The 21929-nt window shown below is 39.0% G+C and overlaps 1 protein-coding gene across 1 annotated transcript in view; it reads right to left on the minus strand.

The window, feature by feature from the left end:
* The window catches only part of LOC132079983 (connector enhancer of kinase suppressor of ras 2-like), a 166626-nt gene that overhangs the window by 21533 nt on the left and 123164 nt on the right, over positions 1-21929 (minus strand). Inside the window, exons 13-17 of the mRNA XM_059482922.1 lie at positions 19447-19532; positions 17156-17410; positions 6896-6930; positions 3732-3780; positions 542-590 (exon numbers count right to left, since the gene is read on the minus strand). Coding sequence (XP_059338905.1) covers positions 542-590; positions 3732-3780; positions 6896-6930; positions 17156-17410; positions 19447-19532 — 474 coding nt within the window. The remainder of the gene's footprint in view (positions 1-541; positions 591-3731; positions 3781-6895; positions 6931-17155; positions 17411-19446; positions 19533-21929) is intronic.

Genomic DNA, 21929 nt, shown 5'->3' on the forward strand with positions numbered 1-21929 from the left:
ACAGCACCAGGAATAGGGTTATTGTTCTTTTTCTTGGTGTTATTTCAATGAATCCTAATTAAAAAGCTTAGATTGCCTTGTAAATATTAATAAAACCAGGTTTTTAATAAATATGGTTTAATTTATTTTCCTGAAGAAAACTCAGTGGGAAATTCCCTTAATTCCCTTTTTTCTGTGAAAAATCAAGTTTATGATGCTACAAGAATTAAATTTGTCCTACAGCTGTGAAACAGGGTAGAAATTTAGAGAATATAAAACACCATCCTTTGCTCTGCAGTGTTCCACAGGCAAATTCTCATCAATTTGTTCATAGATGCTCTTTGCCTTCTTCCTAAGGAAGAGGAAATTTTTCCACCCACCCAAGAAATACTATACCCATAAAACATTTCTTTTAGTATTCTAATTTGGTATTTTCCTTTATTGCTTACTATCAAATTTAGAAATATTTCAATCAAGTTGAACTTTTGTTACAGATCACTTTTTTATTCTCAGAGAAGGAGCCTCATTTTCTGGTTTCAGAATGTTAACTGGAAGAAGTTACCTTTTGACCATTTCCTGCTTTTTACCCTGAGGGAAGCGTAATGGAATGACTGTAAGGAAAAAAATAAATAAATTATGAAACACCAGTGCAAGTAAGAGCAGTAAGATGTAAGAGCTTTCATTCACTCCCCTCTCCAGGGTTATCACAGCATCAGTGATCACAGAATCTCCCTCCTGTCATTTTCCTCTTACAACTTTCCTCAACATCATGAAGAAAACAACACTCTGCTAAATCTGCAAATTAAAATACCTTTAAAAATATTAATTACAATTGCAATGAAAGCATCAAGGATTCTTTGCATGAAAACTGTGCAGAGGTTTGAAAACTAAAGATATAAACTCCCATGAAGGAGCTGATGAACTGACTGGTATTTGAAGTTTGCTGCATCAAGGATATAATTATAAAAATATACATTCAAAAAGAAATATTCACCACAAGCATTATACACAAAATCCTGTGCTTAATGACTTGTCTAAGTCACACTTCCCACCACAGAAACAAGTTTTTTGGGTTGGTGGTTGACAGAATAAGTCCCAGGAGAAAAACAAAAATATTCCTTTCATTTTGTGGCAGCATTAAAAAATTGATTTTAATGTTGGGGGGGAAAAAGAACCCTAAAATCAGGTCTTTATTTAAACCTAAAACCAGGCATAGTACTCAAAAACTGGTAAGGATTTGCCTCCAATGAACAAATACTTAAGAACCCTATAAAATAATCAGGTGCAAACAAGACTCCAGCTCCAGAGAGACAAAGGTTGATTTTAAATGAAAGCAGCAAAGGGAGGAGTGGGTTTGGCCAGCCCTGTCTGTAACCCTGATTTAGCACTTCACAAGGGGAAGGCTTTGTGGGGACTGCAGGGATCAGCAGCTCCCTGTGCTCCCCTGACCTCAGCCTGCTCTCCCAGCCAGCCCCAGGACAGGAATGTCCCAGAAAATGTGACAGTTGTGCCAGGGATGCTCAGTGAGGGATGGGGCAGCATCCCCTAACTCAGCACCAGGAATGTCCCAGAAAATGTGACAATTGTGCCAGGGATGCTCAGTGAGGGATGGGACAGCATCCCCTAACTCAGCACATCTGCCTCAGTTCACTTCATCTCTGCAAACGTGTCCCTTCATTCAGAGAAGGCAAAGATGAATGCTCTGTGCTGGAGGAAATGTGGCAAAATCCAGAAAATGAAACGAAAATTCTCTGAGAGAAGGTATGAAATGTGCACAGCAGCTCTGGGGGGTTTGGGGATGGGCTGCAAATCCCAATACTGATCTGCCCTGCTGGGTCAGCTGGAGTTCTGGGGCTGGAACAACCTGCTCAATGTTCCTCTGCCCAGGGAAATGCATCAGGGCAAAGCAGGTGTGTTCTGATAAAGACATCACCACATTTTCCCCCAAATTTAGACTGGAGAAATGTAGGGATGGAATAAAACCCTGTAATGAAATGTGGGTGAATTTATGAACTGCAAGACAAATGAAGCATCTGGAGGGGATACTCACCAGAAACTGGTATTCATCTTTTAATACCAAACTTTTAAAAATAATGAAAGAAACAGCACAACAAATCAAGGGAGAGCTGAAAATATCTTTCTGAAATAAAACATATCTTTCTTCTAAAACACTTAGCTAATTATTCTTCCTGGAAGGACAGCACCATTGCAAAGTAAAAATGTATTTATTTAACCTCAGTCAGGAACTCAGAGTGTGACACAATCTGTACACAGATGCAAACACTACTTTTTGCCATCTATCTTCCCTTTAGCAGCAGAAACTCTGTCAAATTATGGGAAATTTTAAACCCAGTGTTTATAAACAATAGAAAAGACAGATTGTTCACTTCCATAACAGTGCACATGCTTACAGGATGAAATGAAAGAAACAGCACAACAAATCAAGGGAGAGCTCAAAATATTTTTCTGAAATAAAAAATATCTTTCTTCTAAAATGCGTGGCTAATTATTTTTCCTGTTTTGTTTATGCACACATAGAATGTATTCAAACCAAGGAAACTAGGGAAAGTGAGAGGTTTGCAATACCTTGGGAATCAGTAGTTAATTAGCACTGCTAAGGTAAAAATTCAAACTCCACACTCTGAGAGATAAAAGAACCACTGTAATATAATTAACTTGGTGGCAAACACTGCAAGGAAACAGAACTCACAACTCCAAATGACTCAGAGTTGCTATGGGAGACAGACAGAGGATGGAGAACTCACTGGGGCCGTCAGTGTTTCAATTCTTATCTCAAAACCACACCACGAGGCCACAGCCTGAGAGTGCCCACCCTGCCACCCCACCCAAAGCCAGCACAGGGAAAAACGAAATTTAAAAACTGCTAGAATTGAATTGATGCTCCTGAAGGTAAATGAAGGAGTTCTCAGTGTAATCAGGGGGTAGGAGAAGTGCTGGCACAGAAACACTCAATGAAAAGTAAAACTGGTTGCTTGTACCTCCATTGGTTTTCACCTAAGGAGTTTTTAGGGGAAATTGTTTAGAACTGAGTCATCACAGCCACAGAAAGGTTTGAGAGGGACCTTAAAGCTCATCCCATCCCCTCTGCCATGGCAGGGACACCTTCCTCTGTCCCAGGGTGCTCCAAGCCCTGTCCAACCCAATCAGTGTAAAAAGTGCCAAGTCAGAATGAAGAACTGACATTTTACAAATGAAGGTTCTGTTGTTTTTCCTTTCTATGAAATAATTACAAAAGCTAAATTATAAAAAAAGGCTTTTTTTACAGCTATTTTCCATTGAAAATGGAGCACCTCAAAGTTGGTACCATAAAAAATATTGGAAAATCTTAATCCTCCATCTCCCTATCATAGTATTGGTACTATTTAAATACTCTAAGAGTTTTAAAAGCTTTCTTTACCTTCAGGGTAAGCCTCCCTCCAGAGGTGCCTTCCAGCCCAATGTGGTGTGTGATTCTCCTCCCCAAACCATCACATACTTGGAACACACTCCAAGGTTCCCAAACTTAATTGAATTCCCAAGTTCCCAACCTTAACTAAAAGCATTTCAGGCTGTGGTTGCAGCAGCCAGTTTCCTCAATATGGAAATTATTCCTAGATTTTTGTTTTCAGCTCTTTCATAACATAGGCAAATATCAAGGTTTGGGATATCTAAGGTGTCTTTTAAAAATATGGCAATTAATTGAACAGTTGAGGAGTATTTTGCTTATTTCAAGCACATTTATAAATCATTACCTTCCTCATGGATGTGTTTCCTGGATGGTCAATGGCAGAACTTGCATATCTAGAACAAACAGAAGAAAGATGTCAAATAACCACAGGGAAAAAACCCAAACTGATTACATAGTGATTACAGACACTCTGTGAATCTCTAAATATAACCACAGCATCCTGCAGCACCAAATTCTGTAAGACTTTGCTACAGGATGCCACAGATACCAAGAATTGACACTTTAAAATGCAAAGATACCATCTCTGATATATGTGATTTCTGTAAAGACTGGAGATCAAGGCAGGGCAGCAGCACCAGAGGCCTTTCCTTGTCCTGTGCAAACAGAATTGGCCATAATGGAAATAGGACACTGAATCAGGGTCAGATTTGTAATTTTTATCCATTTTCAGAACTTGGACTAATACACACATGTAGCATTTTGGATTTATCTACCTGGTCACAGGAATGCATTTTTTATCACCTCATCTGGATCCATGATTTACATGTAGGTTACTAGAACTTCCATCTCTTATATAATATATTCCTGTTACAACAGGGAAATTCTCACTGCAGATTAATTATTGAGTATTTTGTAGTGAGGTTTGAAATCCCTGGCTCAGCTCTCTGCTCTGGGCTGTTGATGCTTCGAGCAACTCAGGTGCACCTGTAAATCTCTGTAGCACAGGTGCATCTGAACCTGCAATACTGACAGCAAAATGTCAAGTCTGAAAGTAATTTTTAAAATGTTTATCTCTTCTTATCTCTCCAGCATTAACCACAACTACAAAAAGTAATTTCCAAAGCACACCGCCATGACCGAGACGAAAACAATCTTTAAGGATTATTTACAAAGACAAAATGTGTTATGAGAAAGAACTTGAGCAGTGTTTTCATATAAAAAATAAAGAAAAATTCAGCGAAATGTTCATCCAAGCAGCAGCTGTGCCTTGTGTGGTTGACGCAGCTTTTCTGCCTGTCTCCCCTTGTGTGGTTCTGTTCACAGGGACACCTCCCACTGTCCCAGGGGCTCCCAGCCCTGTCCAGCCTGGCCTTGGGCACTGCCAGGGATCCAGGGGCAGCCACAGCTGCTCTGGGCACCTGTGCCAGGGCCTCCCCTCCATCAGAGGAAGAATTTCTGTATATGCAACCTAAATTTCCCCTCTTTCACTCATGGAAGGTAACGATATTTCACCCAAATATGTCAGTCTATCTACACAGTTTGTCTCCTGGTTGCCAAAGTTTAACTCTAGGGGATAAATATCTGAAAATTGGTTTTTATTTCGTTTTAAGTTATTTAAATAACTTTAAATAAGGTTATTAGGAAGGTGATATAATTCTGCCTCTTGAAATATTTTTCAACATATTGAAAAGACGTAATATGGTCATGTTTTGGGCCTGAAATCTAAAATGTGTAGGAGAAGGATTCTTCTACAAAAGAATAGAAAAGCATAGCCTTTTGCTGTGAAAGTTTGCCAAAATTCTCACAAGTCATATGTCCCTGGAAAGTATTTCTTGGCAGGTGCCCTGTCCTGTCCACCAGGGATGTTCCATCTGGATTGAAATGTCCCTGCCAAGCTGGGCCTGTGCAACCTGCTGGGAAAAACCAGGAGCCCTTTGCTATGGGAAAAACAAAATTGCTCAGGAGAAAAACAAACTCCTCTGAACCAAAATGGGGATGTGGAGGAGGAAATGAAATGGTGATGGAGACATGGCTGCTCTGGGGAGGGTGGGGGGTCTCTCTCTGATGCACAGAGTCAGGCAGGAAGGAGCCCAGGGAGGGCACAGCCAGGCTGAAAATGAGAGAAACAGGTGGGAGAGAACAACAGGACAGGAGAACCTTTAAAGAGGATGGAAGGCTAAATAAAAACAGTCAGATTTACAGAAAACAGCAGGTTTTGAACACTCAGGCGTAAGAGGTGAAGGCAAAATGTGACATGAAGTTTTAATTCAAAAGAGATCAAGAATAACTCGCTCTCCCACCAGGTAACCCTGCACAGGAGGGAGGCTGTGAAGTGGAACAAAATATTAATATTGAAATATTTATATGTTTAATCTCCTATAAAGGCAAACCTCCACTCTTTGCTGAGGTGATGAAGTGCTGGCACTGGAGAGACAGGACTGGCTGTTGTCAGATGAGGTGGAATTTCATCTGTATTTCACTTTAATCTCTGCTCATTGGGTTAATAATGCCATTTTAACCATGCACAGCACACCAGGAAAACAGCAGCCAATGGGCACCACCACAGCTGCCTTTCAACTGCATTGTGATGTTTAAAACACACATAAAGAGGTAAAAATGCTGCCTGCCCTGAAAATCGAGTGTGAGGTGGTCAGCAGCTGATAGTGTCACACCTCAGACTTTTAGCTGAATTCTGGGATGTTTACAGCACTGAAGGAATCACCAGCAGTCATAAATCCTTTAGATTGGTCAAAGCGCTCTAAATCTAATTAATTATTCCGCTTCTTAAATGGGTTTAGGCCATATACAGGATGAAAAAACATAAAAAGAATAATTATCATAGATTACAACTAAACTTAATTAGAATATATGATGATACAAAATAGCTGTTGCTTCAAACATTTCTTTAACTGTGACTTTTGCATGCAACATGAATATGAAGATACTTCATCAGATACACAGCAAAGAAATGACAGACAAAAACACTGTTTTCTTCATTAGAATAAATTGATTCAAGTCAGACCTAAAGACCAAACTGAAGACCCCATTCTTAATATCTGTGTACTCCAAACCACAAATATAAGCAGTAATTTTGTACAGACTGAATTAGAGGTAGATGTTCATTGAAAGATGTTTATGGAAACATTCTGCCTGTTGGTTATGAAAATTGTGTTAGACACACATTACTTTTTTCATCCTCGGAGTGAGTCTGAAATACTGAATTTCTAAAGTAAAAAAGTAGATTGGGCAACATAACAGTAGAATTTTTCCCCTCTACAAATATTTTATAATTCCTTTATCTGAAGAATTTTTTAAACCTTTGTAATTTCTATTTACATTTGATGTTGGCAAATGAACATTTGCTAAATGATATCAGCACTGATATGTCTAAACCCTGAAAATGTATTCCTCAAATACTCCAACAAAGTCTCTAAAAGTAAAGAATGCAGTTTCATCCACAAATATAACTGTGTATATATTTAAATACAGAATAAAAGAAGTAATTACCTTTCAGTATCTCCACTGACTGGATCCCCTGGTCTCTGTAGAAGAAAAATAAAGAGCATTAAGCACAAAGACCAGACTTCCTTGGTGCTCTGAGCGCAGTGAAAAAATGACAGAGGTAAACCACAGTCATTCTGCAACTCTAAAGCAAAGGAAATGGAACATTTATTTCAATTTCCAGCTAAGAGTTTTTTAAAATGAAGATCATGCTTAAAACAACTTGCATTTGCACTCACAAACGAATTTCAGATGCTCTCTGAGTGTGACCAAAGCTCTTTAAAATACGAGAGTTAAAATTTGTTTGAATGTTTGCAAAAGTGTTAATATTTGAAGGGGAGTTTGAATGCAAAGAGCAAATATTGCAATGTAAAATACAGAATTTCAGAAGGATAAACTTTCTTTGACATCACTCTTACATAGCTTTAAATAACTTGATTTACCACACTGGTTATTCCTATGAGGTTTGGAAATGAACCTGTCTTTGTGGAGTAAGCAGCAGCTGATTCGGGGTTAAAAATAAAATCTTCAGACAGTTTAAGTAACTTTAAAACAAGTTTTATGATGGAAGATTTTCCCCTCAGCTAAATATTGAAATTCACAAAAAATGAAATTCACAAAAAACAAAATTACAAAAAAAACCATCCCCCAGATAGGTTGTAAAATTCACATGTATTTGTTTATAAATACAGAAATCTACAAAATCTTTGACTTTCTGGGTAAGCAAATAGGAAAGTGATCATTTTAGCAAATGCAGAGTTTGTGGTTTGGTGCCACTGCTTGGTGCCTGCAGCAGATGTTTGCTCACAGATAATGCTGAGCCTCAGATGAGCTCAGAGCACAGGAAGTTTGCTGGGTGCATTTTTCCAGCAGGGTTTCTAAGGCAGCTTCAGAAATTCACATTTTGCCACCTCCTCCTCCTCCAAGGAGCCCCCTTGGCCCTGGGAGCCCAGCACAGCACCAGTTATCAGCTTTCAGTGCTTCAGCTGGGATATTCCAGCAAATGGGAGCTGCAAAGATCATCCCACTCAAATAAGGGGCCTTATCTGATGAAAAATAATGAAAAGTGCCCTTACACTAAAAGCAGGAGTTCTCTGACACTCCTTGTGGAAACCAGGCACAGGCAGAGCTCCCCACTGAGTGACTGAGTACAAAAACCCTAACAGCCTTTCCTGAGAGCCAGAAATGCCTCAATTCTCCTCTGAGCACGCTGAAATGTAGCCTGGAGAACTTAAAGATATTGAAAATACCCTGTAGAAATACTCACATTTTCTCAAAGCAGACTGGAAGTGTTAACAGCACACAGCTAAAGCAAAATAGCTCTTTCAGAGAGGTTGTTTTGGTGCTGAAAATGCTCTGCCAAACACAAATGAAGCAGTCTGAGCATCCCTGGAAATGCTGGGGACAGCCCAGGAAAATATTGTGTGGCCAAGCGAGCAGAAGAACTTTGACAGCAGCACTCCCCATGCTGCTGTTACAAAAATAGAATTTATTCTACCAGAAGGCTCAAAGCTTTCCTTCTCTTATCCCTCTGACTTCCAAGGTTTCTAATTTTAGCAGCTAAAAGTGGGACTGCTAATTCAGTGAGTGCTTCCCATTCTATTCCTTAATTTCCTTTTCCGAAAACGCTCCCAAAGTAAAAGCAAAGTGTTTCCAAACCAGGGCTTATTCCCTGCCCCAAATGGGTCCCATCCCACGCTCTGTTCCCTGGCACAGCTGAAATAAACCTCCCTCACCTGCTCTGGCTGCTCTTTCCAGCACCTGAATTACCAATTTTCACTGCTATAAAAACTCAGTTATTTATTTCCTCCCAAGAAAATGCACAAAATCCACTTCTGCCCCACGTGATCACCTTGGATTGTGGCTCCAGATTCCTTTTGATCAGATGGATTTCATAAGTGGGATGTGAACTTGCATATATTAGGCTGAAAAAAGACTTACTAGGGAGAAATTTGCTTCTGATAATAAAACACATTTTTCTAGAGGTCAGTCTTTCAACACCACAAATTTTTCTGCATTAACAAGCATTAATTTCCAAAGATATTGAATAATGTAATCTCATTAACTGAAGCATAGTCTGTAGCAGGGAAATTTAAAAAGACTCTATAACAGTGTGAAAAAGAAAAATATTATTTAACCATTGAACAACTCATAGATTATTGTAACTGATTATTAGTTGCTGTAATATAGAAAAGAGCAAAGAAGAATATCTATGTAAATACAGAGGGAGAGAAAATTGTTGATATTAGTAGTTGAAACATATAAAACATAATTACACCTTTTAAAGTCTATCAGTAATTAATTTATTAGAAGAAAAAATCTCAGCTCCTGACCAACTCATCACTAAGACAGAGATTATTACCAGTAATTAAGTGTGGACATTTGGGATTACTACAGACCTTTGTCACATATTTATCATCTTTCATTTGATTGATTTTCTCCCCAAAGAAGCTCTCTTGGGAGAACAATCCTGTTGGCAGCTTGAAATGCCAACCTTTATAAAGGATTTCTGGTACTATACATGGAAACACCCACGCCCTGGAATTTCTATAAATGTCTCCCTATATCTAAAATTAATTTCCTTGTGTAATTGTAATTACATGCAGATTCAAAGCTGACAATGACAATGTGGAAGGCTCCTACCTGCATTTTCAGCAACCTTATATATACATTTTTTTGAGCAGTTACTTCTTACCACTTTGTGACATTTGAAAAAAAGAAAATTGCTTTTTCCTTGTTACCAAAGTAAAACTTTACTTCATCTTACTACAAGGCCACTTTCACAAGTAGCAGACATGTGGGAGGCTCAGGAGACACCAGTCTTGTCGTGCTGTCAGAGACTGTAAAGCACAAACTCTGTGAAATTCAGGTCACTGGCACCTATCTGCCTTCTTTAGTCAGCTCCACGTTCCTGGAGCTCCAGGGATCCCCAGGATCTGCTGCTGCCTTGCAGGAGTGGAGATGAAAGGACACCAAAGCCTCTGTGGGGCCACAGGCAGATCTGAGGCTCCTCTCCCAGAGGAAATCTTGCAGAAAGTCCCATTTACCTGAAACTTCTATAAATAACTTATAAAAAAAAAAAATACAAAAATTTCATTTGAATCAGAATTTCTTTTCCTAAGTAAAGAAATCAGATAAACCACTGAGAACAGAACCCTGAGCTGCAGAGATGCTGTGAAAATATTCAACACCCATTATTTACTTGTTTCCTAAGCAAGAGATAAGAATAGTTGGTTATGAGATAATGAGATTAGAATAGTTTCATGTGTGTTACTAATCTCAGTGGCCAAATTCAAGATATTTATTCCATCTACATATATAATTTATTCAGATGGAAAGATTCCAAGGCTTCTTTATTGTTCTGTTCTTCCACTCTGCTATACTCAGATACTTAATTATTATTAATAAAAGTAAAAAAAGAAAATATTATTTGTTCTTCTGCTTCTTTAACTCATATATTTATTATCCTGAAGATTTCTCTATATCACATTTGTTCAAAAACAATCAAACTGTGGCCTTGTTACAAGGGGCTTTACTTATCTCTCTACCTGAGAGAGCTGATGCTTTCACCCACTGAATCTGCTTTCAAAATTATCATGCTGAGCTAAAAATAAAAATGGCCTTTGAGGTTTTCATTCCACTCCCCCTTGTTGAGGGGAGAGATAACAGAGACAGGAAATCACCCACTGTAATCTACATTTGTGTACTGTTGGGGGTACCCAAATTTGTGCTGAGGAGAAACAAGAGAGCAGCTGAGAAATGGGCTGGGGGCAGAGGGAGGGGATCCTCTGGAGTTTGTGATGATGGGAGATGATCACACTGCCAGCACACAGGGGAGCAGGGCAGCTCAGGGAAAACAGGCAATTCCTCCTCCCTCCTCTTCCTCACCTGCCCCATTCCCTGCCCAAGGCTGACCTTTGTGCCATGAAATGCTCCTGTTCTTCAAACCCAAATCCTTCCTTTCTGCCATGAAACGTTCCTGGTTCAAACCCAAAATCCTGCCTTTGTGCCATGAAATGCTCCTGTCCTCCAAACCCAAAATCCTTCTTTCTGCCATGAAATATTCCTGTCCTCCATACCCAAAATCCTGCCTTTGTGGCATGAAATATTCCTGTCCTCCAAACCCAAAATCCTTCTTTCTGCCATGAAATATTCCTGTCCTCCATACCCAAAATCCTTCTTTCTGCCATGAAATATTCCTGTCCTCCAAACCCAAATCCTGCCTTTGTGCCATGAAATGTTCCTGTCCTCCAAACCCAAATCCTGTCTTTCTGCCATGAAACGTTCCGGGTTCAAACCCAAAATCCTGCCTTTGTGCCATGGAATGTTCCTGTTCTTCAAATCCAAAATCCTTCTTTCTGCCATGAAATATTCCTGTCCTGCAAACCCAAATTCCTATCTGTGCCATGAAATGTTCCTGTTCTCCAAACTCAAATCCTTCCTTTCTGCCATGAAATATTCCTGTCCTCCAAACACAAACCCTGCCTTTCTGCTCCTGTCCTCCAAAACCAAATCCTGGTTCTCCTGCTGAGGAAGGAAGGGGAAAAGAACAGGGGAGCGAGGCTGAGCCACTGGGTAGAGAGAAAATTCAGAGGAGTCCCCAAAAGATTTCAACTGGATTCCTGCACATTGATTCTTTCAGCAGCAGGAGATATTTGTGTGGTAAGGGAGAGACTTCTATTTGCACCTTCTGGAGGATAAATATTGTAATCACCATAACAATAATATCAGTTGCAATTAATATATTTACTAACAAACAGCTGTTAAATTTGGGTTTAGAAAATATATATATATAGTTAGACTATATCTAAACTGGTTTTTTTGGTAGCCTGGCAAAACAATAAAAACAGGACATAAATTCACTTACTAAAATAATACAATGCACTAAAACTTAGTTGTGTTGTGGTTCTCTGGAGTCAGAGGACTCCAGAATGCTTTACAAATGGCAATTTACCCATGAAGTCACAGCAGGTTAATGAATGCTTCATTTGCTGACTTGCATTGGTGGTGGTTTGTTTGAAGATGCAGAATATCATCATTTAAATATGCTCTAATAGAGCAGAATTGCTTCTGAAAACACTGCATATGTTTGGATAAAGGCAGCCTCATATTTGCTTTGTGCAAAGTGTCCTGATATAACTGCAAATAAAGGAATTCCGGGCCAGCCAGGCAGCCTGAGCCTTTGGAAGCTGCAGGAGTGAGCAGCCTGTCCTGGGGCTGAGTTTGCAGACACATCCATCCCAACCTGGCTGTTCCAAACAACCCCAGCCCCTCTCCTGAGCTCTGCAGGGGCTGAAATCAAGGACAGCCTGAGTTCTGGGTTAATACTGGTTTAGTCCTTTCATTTTCCCTAGATCCAAATCAGTTATGAAGTTCTTGCTTACTGCATGTGGAAACCTAAAGACTGATGATATTAATATATTACTGTTAAAAAGAACCTTTCTTAACATTTTATTTCCCCTCATAATGTAAAACACCTTTTTTAAAATACCTTTTTCCCCTTTAAGTTGTTTACAGATTAATGAATAGTGTAGTTTAGAGAGTCAGGTCTGACCAGAACTCTAAACAAACACATTATTGGGCATTGCTACTCAAGGATACTCTTCAAGTATGAGGGAGACACGTCAACTCAAGCCTTCATGTGCACAGTCCCAATGAAAAATAATATTATTTTGCAATCAGTACAACTGGGCAGACCCATTTTGAAGCTACAGAACGCAGAAATACTTATTTCTGGCTAAGAAAGAACCTACACAATCATCCCCAGAGTGATTTCCCAGCATAACTGCAAGGTAGGAGAAGGTTTTCCATATTACAGATACTTAAATAAAAAGCAAAGATGGAATTTATTCAGCAATTCAGAAAGGAAATAAAACTCTGAAGAAAGTAATGCTCAGTTTTGTTTCTTTCTGCAAGAGCAGGAAGGAATAAATAAAACATGAGCACATTTCCTGCAAAATTGGCAATAAAAGGCCCCTCCCTCAGTCACTGGAGCTGAATATGTGTGATTCTCCCAGACTATCTTAATTATTCCACTTATCAGAGCAGCACTCAGACTGCCTGTCAGCCCAAAAAAGCATCTGGAACATCTGGCACATCCCAGCGTGCACCCATTACACAACACCCAGCTCTACATTGCTTTTGCACAGGTTTTAATTCCCAGCATGTACCACTAAACTTTACATCGTTTGTCAAGCTGCCTCTGCAGCCCCAGGAACACTGAAAGAGCATTTCCATCGCCCTGTGCCACAGGGATGAGTTACCAACGTCCTGGGATCAGCAAGAAGGGAATAAAAAGCAAGTTAAGCAAGTGCTGGGTGACAATGACCAACCCTAAAACACTGTCATGCTTCAAATGATCTTTCAAATAAAAGGTGACTCCTGGTCTGGCACTCTCAGTGAAAACCATTATTTCTGTTTGACTGTCAGGGGAACATTGAAATGAAAGAATTGATCTTAAAACTCGTTAAAAATTAAGTCTTTTCAACACACTGAATTCTAATTCACGCACAAAAAAATAAAAAAATTGAAATTCCAATCTATTCTCCAGTTTTTTAATATATGATACTACAAAGGAAGATATCCAATTACTCTGTAGATAATAGGCCCAGAACATTTATCACCAAGTAAAACCAGATGAGAGATCATTATCCAATTGGAGAATTTAATGTGGTAACCAGCAAATTGAATTTCAGAGCTTCAGAAAGTTGTGCAATAAAACCACAGAGTTGAACACTGTGTGGATTTCCAGACTGGATCTGGAAGGAGAACTTCAATATTCTCCTTTTAGATGGAAGCTGGTTGCCACAGAGCAAAATGGAACTGGGCAGCAGGATGGGTACAGTTTTCTATAACTTTTTGTGAAATCCCGAAGATTTTCCAAGATTTTTTGTGTTTTGTTTTATGGTCAGAAATGCAAAATGAAAATTTCCCAGGTATATCTGGTCAACTGAGCTGGAGTCCTGTGTGATAAGTTAATTTTCTGCAGAATGAGCTCTGGTAATACAAAATAAAAGCATATTCAGGTTTTAACTCTATCCTTGTAAGCCCATATTTAGGTTCAACCTGGTAAATGATGTCACTTCAGAAGTGAAGCATTAGTAAACATAGAAAGTCGTGTTCCAAGAGATAATCTATTAATTAATAATTATTTATAACAGCCTTGCTAATTGTAATTGACTCTTGCTTAGGTTTTGTGACATTGCATATCAATTAAATTAGAGATATGAATATATCCTGGAAGGGGGCAGTGTTTCTTGACAGGAATATTTTGCTGCAACATGGCTTCATGCATCATTTTATATCCTGGGCACGCTGCCAATATTGCATTACCTAAATATCCATTTTATATAGGAACTCTGCATCCTCCCAGCAACTTATGAAATCAGGCTAATTGTTTAATTTTGGGTTCCAAATCAACATTCCTTCCAAAGCATTAATCTAGTGGTGAATCTCTGCAATTACCAATTTTGCAAAACTTCTTACGTCTGGCAATTTAAACTACTGTTAAGTAAGTGCCTTTTTGGGGTTTTTTGCTACATATTTGTGTAAGTGCTTAGAAAATGAAGCAATGGCTAAGTGATGCTCAATTCCTCCTTCCATCAAGCCATCTTTGTTTGATTTCAAAACATTATCACCTTCCCTTCACTAAAGATTATGAAAATCCTATTTATGCTCTCCATTTCCCAAAGCATTTATCTGGCCTGGAATTTTGATCTATATCCAGAAGTTGTACTGGGCATGTGTTAAGAGGAGAGGATTTCATGGAAATGGGATTCCACCAGTTCTGCCTTCCATTGAAAAACACAGAGCAAAGGTAAGAAGAAAAGCTAAACCAGCTTTGTCAACTTTTTAAATAAAAATGTAGCAAAAGCTGTTTTAAGGTGATTTGGTCTCATTATCCAAAAAAGTTTGTATATCAAAATGCTTATGGAAATCCTGGTAACACCTTTAGATATTAAGGAAATGAGCTGACCTACTTAAAACTTATAAATTTATATCTAAGAACACAACAACTCTGTTACTTTTCCTTTTTGCTATCAAGCTGCCATGGAATGTTCTTTGATATTTCACATTTTTCTTCTGGGTAGCTCTCTTTCAAGATAAATATGCCCATTTTTTTTGCTTGGCTTTTCAGAATTCTTTCAGTATTCCAAATGGAAAGACATTAATGTGAATGATTCTGTGCTGGCAAGAACCCACAAAATCTGTGTCAGCAGCTCTGTGTGTTTGTCGACTCAGTTCCTCTTGTATATTTATAAGGCAGTTGACAAAGTGCCTCAGATATTCTGATTCCTGTGATTATCTCCTGAAGGATGCAAAGGCCTCTTTTAATGCTGCTCCAGGAATTTATGGTGATAAAAGAATTAATCCTGCTCTGTCAGTGCATGAAGAATCATTTTACCTGTGCCCTCCCCTGTAATCACTGCACATTTAACTGAGTTTGTTCCACACTTTTAGGGTGGAACAGCCACTCCATGTTGGCTCTTCCTGTTTTCCAGTTTCCTGCTTTTCCTTCAGACCCTTTAGAGTTGACATTTTATGTCATTGAGGTATTTTTCAATATTTACTTTATTATTATCCAATACCACACTGCTAATCTGTCACATCAATTAATTGCATTATAAGGTGGAAATCATGCAAGAAAATATAACTTCAGTCCTGAAATCAGGGGTGGAATTTGCATCTTACCACAAACAACCTATTTTCCTTCTCTTCAGAACTCAGGTGAGCCAACAGATCATCAACAGAATTATAACAACTGACTGAAACCAGCTGATTCATCTACCAAGTTATGAAATATTGTTGGGGTTTGTTGTAGGGCTGTACAATAATTTTCTCATTCATCCTGATAAATTGCCTGCTGATTTTGTCTCCAGGTTTGAAATCCTTTGCTTTGACTTTATGATGCTGATAATCTCTGTCAGAGAGATTGAAATCCACAATTTAAGTAAATAAATTTAAATAAACAGTAACTCCATTAAACTCATCTGTTTTTACAAGACACAGTAATCAAAGTGAAAATACAAAAGCTTATAAATTAATGTATAATAAATCATTATCAGAGGCTGAGTGCAGGATCCTTATGAACCTTCAGAGATAGTACAGTCTAATTAAACTAAACTCAGTGAGATGAGTAATTAAGAGCACGATTTTATTAAAGCATCTGACAGCAAATGATTCTTGCCTTGTGTTTTGCTGTTCTGTCCTGACTTTGATGAGAAAGCTGTCGTGATACTGACATTGAAAAAGTGACTCTCAGGAGAAATTCTTCATGACACCAACACTGAGCAGCCTTTCTCAGACTGAAATACAGCATGAAAACATGGAGCAGAGGACTGAGCCTTTATGCCTGGACCAATCCTACAGGAGAACACCTGAATGCCTGCATCAGTCCTAAAGGAGAGCATCTGAATACCTGGATCACTTCTAAGGGGAGAACACCTGAATGCCTGGTTCTATCCTACAGGAGATCCTCTGAATTTCTGCATCCATCCTACAGGGGAGCCTGTGAATTCCGGGATCAATTCCACAGGAGAACCCTTGAGTACCTGGATCAATCCTACAGGAGAACATTTGAATGCCTGGTTCAGTCCTAACAGGACATTTGAATGCCTGGATCAGTCCTACAAGGGAACGCTTGAATGCCTGGTTCAATCCTACAGGAGAACACCTGAATTTCTGGATCCATCCTAAGAGGAGAACACCTGAATGCCTGGATCTATCCCACAGGAGAACACCTGAATTCTGGATCTATCCCACAGGAGAACACCTGAATTCTGGATTCCTCCCACAGGAGAACACCTGAATCCTGGATCCATCCTAGAGGAGAACACCTGAATTCTGGATCCATCCTAAGAGGAGAACACCTGAATTCTGGTTCCATCCTAAGAGGAGAACACCTGAATTCTGGATCCATCCTAAGAGGAGAACACCTGAATTCTGGATCCATCCTAGAGGAGAACACCTGAATTCTGGATCCATCCTAGAGGAGAACACCTGAATTCTGGATCCATCCTAAGAGGAGAACACCTGAATTCTGGATCCATCCTAGAGGAGAACACCTGAATTCTGGATCCATCCTACGGAAGAACCTCTGAATGTCTGGATCCATCCTAAAAGAAGAACACCTCAATGCCTGGCTCAATCCTACAGGAGAGCATCAGAATGCCTGCATCCATCCCACAGCAGAACACCTGGATTTCTGCATCAGTCCCGCAGCAGAACCCTGGCTGCTCTCCCAGGCTCAGCAGGCTGGGCACTCACGTGGTAGAGGGGCACGGTGTTGTTCTCTGCCAGCGAGAAGCCGAGCACGTCCTGCTGCCCCGGCTCCATCCTGATGCTCATGGTGGAGGCCAGCACCGAGGGGCTGATGGGGAAGCCGGGGGTCCCTGGCCCCTTGCCCTTCCTCCTGGACCTCCTGGCCGTGTCCCTCTTGCTGTCCTTCTGCGCCAGGGGCTCCTCCTGGATCACCAGGATCTTGTCATCGCTCAGGTAGCGCAGCAGCGAGTTCTCAGAGTCAGTGGTTGGAGGGGGAGGAAGGGAAAAACAAATATTAGGAAGAGGAAACAAGCAGAGAACCGTTGTAAATGCTGGGAATGCCCCAACAAAGGCAGGAATTGTGCATCTGACTCCATGTTCTCAGAAGGCTAATTTATTATTTCATAATTATTATTTTATAATTATTAATAAATTATAATAATATAATAATTCAAATAAAAATGCAGGAATGATCATCTGACTCCATGTTCTCAGAAGGCTAAGTAATTATTTTATAAATAGTACTATATTATAACAATATAATAATAATTATATTAACTATCATTATATCAAGTACAATATCTAATAATATAATATATAATATATAATATATAATAATGTATAATAATATATAATAATTGATACGATATGATATGATACAATACAATATAATACAATATTATAAGAATAATTATATTAGTTATATTATTTAATAATATATTAATGTTATTATTTTATAGTCATAGCGTTATATAAATAATACCAATATTATTAATATTAATACAATTGTATAGTTATTACATACTTATTAATAATATTTATAATTATAACTATATTATATTAAATAATACTATACTATACTAAACAATGCAGAAAAGATACTTAATGTTAAAACAGGAATAGTGAAAACTCCTGACTCTTTCCAGACTCCTAACACAGCTTGGCCCTGATTGGCCAAAGAGTCAAAATAATTCACAGCAGAGTCCAATGGAACAATCACCTGTGGGTAAACAATCTCCAAACACATTCCACACGAGCACATCACAGGAGAAACAAATGAGATAAGAATTGTTTTCCTTTTTCTCTGAGGCCTCTCAACTTCCCAGGAGAAAAATCCTGGGTGAAGGGATTTTTCCAGAGAATGTGAATGGCACAGAGAACCATTTTTGGCTGGGCAGAGACATCCCTGGGTCCTGTTAAACTGGGAAAATCTTGGGAGTGTCCAGGGAATTGTGAGGGCTCTCCCTGCACTCCATCCCATATTTCACCATGGGTGGTGAAAGGGAGCAGACACAGAAAATATTACTGGCTTGTATCATGCAGGGAGCACCTCTGGAACCATTCCAGACTCCAGGATTGTAATTTCAAGGAATTTGACAAGCTGGAATAACAGTTTTAAGAAGATGTGCAGCGAACTTGGGCACAGTTTCAAAATGGGAGCTGGCCAGGCAACAAGTCTGCTGCTGTCTGCAGCAGTGAAATATGAGCTAAACACACATCAACAGATTTGGAATAAATCAGAAAAGGCTTGTGCCTAAATGAAATTTATTTTCTCTTGGAATGAAAGTTTACTGAAAAAAAGTAGTTTAAAATCCTGTATTGATCTTCAAGAATATCATTAATTTTTTGTCACATTTTTAGGAGTCAAGTTGAACTCTTCTCAGCTTTCAGACCATGTCTAAAAGATTCTAAAAAATGGTACTCAAGAATCTTCAACAGTCGGTGTCACAATAAATATGGTTGTATATTTGAAGAATATATTTTTGAATTATATGTTTTCCTTTTGCCAGAAGAAATAAAGGAAAAAAAACCCTGTGCAATCACTTTTCCTTCTTGCAAAGTTCATAATTCCCACTGGGATCAATGGAAGTTTTTGTGATAGAACTGCTGGTCTAAACACTGACAGTACAGTTGCTGATTCCTGTTCCAAATTTTAATTCATACTGATCAAAATGTTCTCAGAGGACGCTACTTTACATCTGCAACATCACTTACTGTTTTCTAGAGCTGTGCAGATTCGGAACTGATTGCTTTTAGCACCTATCTGAGCCTTCAAAGTACTTTTCCCCTTGATGTTTATGTTTCTTTATACTAGAATTAAATTCCTCCTACTAATACAAATTTTTAATTTTCAGAAATAGAAACAGAAAAGCACAGACACTAAACAGGCTGGTTTAGATCTTCTGTGACACTAAAAAAAAAAAAAGAAAAAAAAAAAGATTTTTTTTCCTGTGATGCTCCTTAAGCAACAAAGGAAAAACATCTTGGAGAAGAGGAGAGAAAAGAAAATACTCACCTCTGCTTCCCCTCTTGTACATGTTCTGTTCTTTGGGCTCCCCAATCCAGCTGTACTCAGTAGGCATCGAGACTGGCCTCAGATCTCCTGCAAACAAGGCAAGGAAAACCAATGGAATTTTGGAAGGTTAGGAATGGCAGGCTGTGGGGTCAGTAGTGTAAATTAAATAAATTCCAGGTGTGACACAACCCCTCAGAGCTGTGGCCTTCAGGATCAGTGGAACATCCCAGAGCCTCCTCTTATCACCCCCACCTCAAGGGAGGCACCACCAGCTCTGGTGAATTCCTTGTAAATGTAAAGCGGATTACAAATTTGTTTGAGAACTCTGCTCTGTATGAACTTCCTCACTCATTAAACAGGTGTTGGGAATAAAGAGAGAAACAGATTTTAAGTGAAAATGCTGTAGGAAAAGCAGAGAGAGAATTAATACAGATGCAATAACACAGATCTGTCAGGGAAGCATAAACCCGCCTGACTTGGGAAATCCCAGGGGGACAAATGAGGGATCTCATTCCCAGGAACATTCATTTCCACTGGCTCAGGAGGAAAACCTGGGGCTCAGTTTGGGGAGAGCAGCCAGCAAAGAAGATTCAGCCCTGGGGGTTTAATCCCTGGATTTCATGGGCTGGGGCAGTGAGACCCTGATGTGCCCAAACCATTCCCTACCCGAGCACAGAGCAGGGATGGGAGGGCACCAAACCAAGAGCACCCCCAGATATCCTGAAAATCAGGGGGGTGACATTTGGGATACTGAGATTTGCCTAGATTACACTTTTGTGCACACCATGAAATTTAGTGTATAAATAATCCTATGGAAAAATACATTTCATTGTCTGCCTCACACCTGAGACTACCTTCAACTACAAATATGGGATTCAACTCCTAATCCTTAGAAGAACAATATCAATTAAGAAAAAAACTCAATTAAAAAAAATCAATAATATAAAAAGATAGAGAAACAAGATAAAAAAATTTATAAAAAGAAAACAGGCACAAAGGCAGTGAAGATCAACATAACCAAACTGAGCAGTTTTTCTGTAAAGAAAGGAAAGATCTCAAGCTCTGAAATGATTTATACACAAACACAGATACCACAGCACAACAGAGATCAGAACTAGAAATCCAGGAATCACACAAGGCAAATGAACAAGTGATTGTGTAAACTGCTTATTTCACTTCCAACTCCTTTCCCAATGAAAAGTAAGCTATAAATTGTTTTGACATTGCAGCTTGGATATTTTTCTGAGAAGCAAAAAATTGTTGTGTACAAGGATACCAGAATAAAATGAAAGAAAAAAATATATTTATGATGTTTTTGCCTCTAACACATAAATGGAAGAGGTTTGAAATACATTGCCACAAGAGCTGTTTAGACCAGAGCATTTTAGAGTCAGGAAAATAACAGAGAATAATGTTAAGTAAACCAAAAAATGCATTTCAACGTTGCTAAAAACAAGCTTAATTTTCATAAATACATTGGAAAAATGGATTTATTATTTATCTTCTTGTATTTTGCATGTGCTCTCAATACCCATCACCTGCCTGAGTATCCATCCACCTGCACAGGAGACTGATTTCTAATAATGGCTGGAACCCTGCTAGGTCCAAGGCTGGAATTTTGGAGCAGTAGTTTGTGTCAGCCCAGGCAATAATGAAAGTGGCTGCTTGGCCGTGAAAGGCCTCAGAAGTTTTATTTTCGTTTCTTTGCTCAAGGGTCTGTGGTTCCAGCATCAGTTTGCTGGAGCTGCCATAAATCCTGTCTTTTTACTGAAAGACACATTGTCACTTTGGTGATGGATGTCAAGAGTGGCAGACAGTACAAAACCTTCCACTACAGTAGAACTTCATTTGCATGTCTGGTAATCAACAGATTAATTAAATCTGTAGTTTAAAAAAAATCTGGTGTAGCAGTCATATTTGAGAGAAAGACATACTTCAGAGACTTCAAAACCAAATTCCTTCTGGATTTCAATCAGAATTGTCCATCATAGACAAAAAAAAAATCTTGTGTACTCCTGGGATCAGGAAGGGAACCCAATATTTTAAGTCACCATGCAGGAAGAATTTATGAAAGCAAGGCAAATACACCCATCTGGCTCCAATTTTAATCACAGTTAAGATTTCTCTTTATCTTTCATTCTAATTCTGTTTTAAAATGATGTCACTTCCCAAGGAGATAAAGAGTGAACATTACTGGTCCCAAGATGGAATCCTGTTCCTCAGCATCACAGCTCTTCCAAGCATCAAGCAGATGACTGAAGCATTTGCTAAAAATACCCTGCCTATAACAAAGATTTATTAAGATTTCCTCCCCTGAAAAGGTTCTGTGTGCATATACACACACACCATCAAGTCCATTTTACTTGCCACTTTTGCCAGAAATCCAGCTGCAATCAGCAAATTCCAGCAGCAGGAGGGAAGTTCTGTGTAACTGATAAACACAAGATAAATACTGAGAGAAGGAGGCAGAGAAGCTGCATTTCA

This window comes from Ammospiza nelsoni, chromosome 15 (assembly GCF_027579445.1).
Source record: "Ammospiza nelsoni isolate bAmmNel1 chromosome 15, bAmmNel1.pri, whole genome shotgun sequence".
NCBI classification, from domain to species: Eukaryota; Metazoa; Chordata; class Aves; order Passeriformes; family Passerellidae; genus Ammospiza; species Ammospiza nelsoni.